The following is a 6,033-nucleotide window of genomic DNA, read 5'->3' as shown; positions in this document are numbered from 1 at the left end:
ATTAAGACTTGATAGTGTCTTGCTGAACATTTTTAAAGGTTTCCTCTTTACTGAATATATTTCATATCTGAAAATTTACATAGCATGTCTCTCTTTGTAGTCTTCTCTAACAAAATAGCGATAATTTTATCATGTAATAGAAGAATTGAATTACCTTGTCTGTGTGTATACAGCTAGCAATATTTTGTACTGAATCTTGCTGTTTGCACCAAAAAGATCACGATTCGTGTCTTAGTCTGAAATGTTACGCCTAACTGCCCTCTTGCGTGCAGCCTGTTTTGACGTGGCTGCAGAGCATCACAGGAATATGAAGCACAGACTGGTATTAAGAGATCTCAGATCACAAATTCCTGGATTCTGACAGGTATGCATCAAGTTCTGACACATTAGCTTGGAAAATTAGAATGTTTATCAGTCTTACAGACTCGGTACCTAACCAGGCCTAAGTCGTGCCCTGGATATAAAGTATATACCACCTTCATTTAAGTATGCTGTTGTAGGATATAATTAAAATGCACATCAACTACACTTAGTTGCATTGGCAACTAAAAAAAGCGTATGTAACAAATTTAATTTTCAGTTCAAAATATATATTAGTAACACTAGGACTGAACAAAGAGATTCAGACAAAAAAATGCATTTATCCTTTATTGAAAAGTGTGCAAAAGATACCTTAAATAGAAACTGTTTATCTTAATAAGTTCTCAAATAGTTTGGAGGTAGAACAACATTTCAAGTTCTTTTTATCCCCTCCAGATGTTTACTATAAAAGCACTTTTACTTTAAAAAGTATTTTTTAGAAAAGGGTAAAAACATGATGCATATTTTAGGCCTTGATACATCCAATCTGAAAGGACTGGTAAGAGGTTTAAATTGTACCTTGATAAAAATCCCCACCAGTGAGAAAGTTACTCAGTCAACAACTTTTATTGACTGAACACTGGTATGAGTTTGGCCCTGAAGCATTCGCCCAACTTGTCCCACAGGTATCACAGTGGTAGAGCCAGAAGAATGGAGCACAGTTCGAGGATATTTAGCAGCAGTGGCTTGAGATATGGTTTGCTGAAAAGTAATCACATACATCAAAACATTGAACAGTACGAAGAATTCCACCTTATAATAGCTCTAAGTGAGCTGTAGCTCAGACAGAAAGATTTGCAACCCAGCAAACTGAAATGCACTTAATGAGTAATCTTTTTCTTCCTCATCTGTAATATACTTTTTAGAACATAAAATGTTAATAAAAGGCTAAACATTCAGTTAACTAAGTGCCTGAGCTTTTATCACTTCAATCTCATTTCAAAGTTGATTGATTTTTTTTTACCAAATTGTTCAGAATTTTCCTCTGTAGTGCTAATTATGCCAACTTTCCTTTTGAAGTTCAGTATTTGCTATGAGGAAGTCTCTGAAAGGTCTCTGGTCTCTGAAAGGAAAGGGTTTGCATTTATTTAACAATTAATTTTCTCCCTCCAAAAAGCTAACTACCTTACTGCAATAAACAGCAGTAATTCTGCTTTTAATGAAGGTAAACTCTCTCCCCTTGTCAAAATAATTCAAGAGAAATACTTCAATCTGATTGACCTCCACTTAGGCATTTCTTTGCAGAAAGAGCATATGGAATATCTCTCTGGGACTGTCACATTTGTTACATTTTTAGAAGTCAGGTTTTGGTACAGCAGTTCAGGCACTTCACTTGTCACACTAGTCACAGTTTGAATTCGGAAATTGTTCCTAGTGAAAGAATTCTCACACCAAACCTCTAACCCCTAAGGGCACAGAATTTAAATATGAATTTTTGCTTAGGAGCCTAACTTCTTGAAAACTATGTGCAGCCTTTTACAGGGCCCTTATTCACTAAGGGAAATGAGCGAAAATAGAATATTCCTCCCACAGTAACCAGTGACTCCAGCTCAAATTAATGGACCTGATGTAGATCTGCTTCTTCTGGCAGTATTGCTGAAGAGAAACTGGACTTTCAGATAACACACAGAAAACTAAGATCCTACTTTACAGGTTAAAATATATAAAAAACAGTCAACTGTTTCACACACCTCCAGTTGAAAACATTTTCTGCTTAGATTGGTCTAAAAGTGTAGTGATTGCCAGGCCATACAGGCCACTGTTTACAATCTTCTTGCATGCTGATCTCATATCCTATTAATGCCCTTATTTCAGTGTTTTCTTCAGGATAAACAGGCAGAGTAGGACTCAAAACACAACAAGCAGCAGGCCTGATGAATCTGATTGCCTCTGGACAACGGGTTTACTTCTCCCTCCCTCAATACACTTAGCCTGATCTATAGCCTGTCAGACTAATCTGTATCTCTGCCACCTCTGGTTCAGTCACTCTTCCTGCCATACACCACAAAGCTTGTCTTTAAACCATGGTTTCATGGTGATGACACCAAACACTGCTGTATCAACTGATCACTTCTACAAAGAGGAAGACTCATGGAAGAGCTGGGCAAGAAAGAGACAGCCAATGCTGCTACTGTGAAATAATTACTATAGAAACAAAACACATTAAAATGGCAATATTGACTTCCTCTATTCACCTGTGCCTTCTACCCAGACCAAAGATAGTACTGTTTGTTATTCTGAACAGGCCTTCAGTATAAGCTTTGTCTAATACCACTTTACAATGGTCACATTTCTTTAAACTGCTACCAGACGTGAGGTATTAAGAATGCTGTTACAAGCACAATTCTGACTTACCTGAGTGACTGGGTGATGCTTTTCAACAATGACTGAACTAATGGGCGGAGCAACTCCCATCACTGCTAAACTACCACACATTCTGGCTTTTTGTCCCATATCAGCTCGACCTGTGATTCGAGCAGTGATTGTTCTTCCTGCTTTCTGTTGAGCAGATGTTATTACTTTTGCCATGGGCTAGAAATAAATGAAGTATTGGTTGGTAAAAATCTAAACATACTTGCGATGCTCCAATATGTCTGCTTAGTTTTATCAGTTACATGCCTAAATAGAACATAGGAAGTTGCAAGTAATTCAGTTATGTTATACAGGACTGAATTTGCTCCACCTAGTCACAACCTGGTTTATTCCATCTTTTTCCACCTTACGTATGAGACAGCGTTCTAAGCTGTCCTGAGGGAATTAAGGCTAATTTAATAAAACTCAAACAGTATGGATAGTTTAGGTTTCCTCACTGGCTGCATACTCAAATGGGAGCTGCAGGCACTTCCATCATCTTGGACAGACTTTCTAGCAGTGACACAGCAGACACAAAAAAACTTCCAAGCAGTAAAATGCTGCATTTTTCTCTGACAGCGTGTAGCAAAGTGAATCAGATGGGAAAAAGAAAGGAGAGCAATGCAGAAAACAATGGAGAAAATAAAAAAGACAGTTCAGCAACAAATACGAAACAGGAAATGAGAGGGATATTCCAAAGAGCATGATACTAAAGCAAAGTGTACTCTCTCTGTAGCAAAATAGTATCAAGCAAAGCACTAATTTTTCTTGTTGTGCTATATATATGTAAGTGTGCATGCACACCTCCCCTCCCCACTGCAAAAAACATTCAAAATTGTTCCTAGCATAAACTACTTCCGTTGCTCTGAAAAATATGGAATAATGATACCCAAATGAGTATCTGCTATAATTCTGCCTTAGAAACCAAAAAGTTAATTTTAGCATGTTACCAGTTTTTGAATTGATGCCACACCAGACCCTGCAGCTGTGCTAGTGATGATTACTGGAGAATCAGAATCCAGCCTTGTTTGAGAAGTGCTTGCATGACCCAGATGGGCAGAAAACTGTGAATGAAAGCAGAGTTTACAAAGAATAAGTACAACTTTCTACAAAATATAATTTTACTCCTTAGACAGTCAGGTTTTGACTATTCCAATTATTCTTCTCAATCTAACTTCTTTGCAGATATTTTTTCTAGTTTCACTGTTTTTTGGTTAATTTAAAAATATTTGTCTGAAAACTGGAAACAGTGTGAATAACATTTGATACTATTAGAAAGAAAAATCAGGAAAGAGGCAAGTGCATCCTCTCTGCTCTAACTGCATTCTAGTCTGAAATTGTTTTATGGTGGCAATATCTTCAGGATGACTCCAGGGCAGGTCCAAAACATCCAAGATACTGGGTGATGATCTTGTTAAGCTGACATGACAGGTCAATAAGCTGAGTTCTCCAAGTGCCTATATATGTTACACTTCAAATGAAGCTTCAAGTCAGCCAGTTTTTCTTCTTTTCCAGTTATTATATTATTTTTTTTTTAAGGAAAACAACCCACAACACAAAACACCAAAAAAAAACCAAACAAAACTTTTAACATCTTCTTTCAAGAACTTTCAAGAGCAAATTCTACTTATTATAGTGACCTTGTCTTCATTAGTTTTATATGTTTTCAATAAAATAAAAAGCAGAGCTTAATGAAAGAATAGCAAACGATAGCAGCTGTGCCCCAATCACTCCACTTATACAATGTAGTCTGAACATACTCATAGGTTTCTTTTCAAATTCCTTGCATTCCCGGGCTCCTATTTGCAATGTTCTAACTGAAAATGTTAGCTTTTGTCACTAGCAGATATAGTTCTGTTGCAGCTACACACTTACCATGTCTTCCATCTGAAGAGTATTTCCTGGTGGAAGTGGTGGTGAGGGCAGATTATATTGTGAAGCAGGCATTCTTCCTGTAACAATGGTACTGTTATCATTTCTCCTACTTCCTGCATCTGTTATTAGAAACACAAAGTAATGGGACCAGCACATAATCTAGCAAACCCTAAGGGTGGAGGGCAAGGGAAGAGGTCAAGTCAGAGTAAAATTCTAATATTCTTTGGGACTTCTGTACAATCTAATTAAAAGGATCAGCCTGTTCATTTGGGGGCAGGGCTGTGTGCATAGAAATATATAAACATTCCTGTATTTGACCTTTCTCAGATGCTTGCAAGTAGTATTTTTCAAGGGGCTTGTTTCTGTGTTATGCCTCAATATCCCTGTGACACATGTCACATACTTGTAGTGCAAAGAACTGAGTTTCTCTGTACTGGCTGCCAGTATTAAATTTAGTGTGCAAGAGCTGCTCTTATATTAAAAGCGTAAACCCAGTTCAGGTAGAAAACACAGAAAGGCCACACCAGACTTCTGTGAGGGCATAACATCCTTAAGGGGGATCACTGTTAGTGAAATAAAGTGTTATTTTAACTTTCCTGAGAATGTACTGCCATATTAAGGGGCCAAAACCCATGCTTAGCAGCATCTCATTTCCACATATATGGCTGGACACTGGGCACATCCTGTCTGTAGGGCTGGGACCACCTATGAGTCCCCTTTAGCTCTCATTTTCCCCCAGCAACTGGGTAAACCTGTGCTGGTGCAAAATCCATCCAGGATTCTTTTGTCTTGCAATGCAAACATCTTGGGGAGGTCAGATCTGTAGACCTACGCCCTATATCTTTTCCAAGCAGTTTCAATCTTTTCCTTTAGAATGCAAACTTCCTTAAAGGAAGCCAAGAGAGGTATTCTTACTCACTCTCCAATTTCTTAAGCAGATGACCCTGTCTGCAGGTTCAGGCCAAGGAAACTTTGCTCATTTCAGGGACTTGAGTGACACCATGTGGTAGTTGTGTTTTTTTCTTCTCTTGAAGTGAGCAGGAAAATGTAAGGAAGATTCAAATTGGTACTCAAGGATTTAAAGAGTGAAAGTATGCCAGAATACGCATTTTGTACATACATATGTATGTACATGCACATTAAGCTTATGCATAGACAGAACCAATGCATCATCACAGACCAATCAGATCTGATCTATGTTACTTTAAAATGCAGTGTCAGTTTTTTAAAGAAAATTAATATTTCTTGTAGATTCAGTGTTCCTTTAAATACACAAAGAGATTAAAAATTATCTTACTATAATAGTAATTTTAAAAAATTTAAGTAATCTGTCAGCATATCAGCCAGACAGATTTTAGATCATAAATGTTGACTCCAAATGTTATGGACCCATTAAAGTCGCAATACTTGTAACAATATCAATAATCTACACTAAAATGCATATAG

The 6,033-nt window shown here is 37.3% G+C and overlaps 1 protein-coding gene across 3 annotated transcripts in view; it reads right to left on the bottom strand.

Moving 5' to 3' along the window:
- Positions 1–908: 908 nt before the first annotated feature.
- The window catches only part of POC5 (POC5 centriolar protein), a 28,904-nt gene continuing 23,779 nt past the window's right edge, over positions 909–6,033 (bottom strand). For 2 of the 3 annotated variants that reach the window (XM_005142012.2, XM_031042739.1), the window contains 4 exons: positions 4,588–4,706; positions 3,663–3,776; positions 2,716–2,892; positions 909–1,062 (listed from right to left, as the gene is read on the bottom strand). In XM_005142012.2, coding sequence (XP_005142069.1) covers positions 913–1,062; positions 2,716–2,892; positions 3,663–3,776; positions 4,588–4,706 — 560 coding nt within the window. In that variant the 3' untranslated portion in view covers positions 909–912. The remainder of the gene's footprint in view (positions 1,063–2,715; positions 2,893–3,662; positions 3,777–4,587; positions 4,707–6,033) is intronic. The other variant, XM_031042738.1, reaches the window with a different exon arrangement.

This window comes from Melopsittacus undulatus, chromosome Z, assembly GCF_012275295.1.
Source record: "Melopsittacus undulatus isolate bMelUnd1 chromosome Z, bMelUnd1.mat.Z, whole genome shotgun sequence".
Lineage (NCBI taxonomy): Eukaryota > Metazoa > Chordata > Aves > Psittaciformes > Psittaculidae > Melopsittacus > Melopsittacus undulatus.
This window is presented reverse-complemented; position numbering and strand designations above follow the sequence as displayed.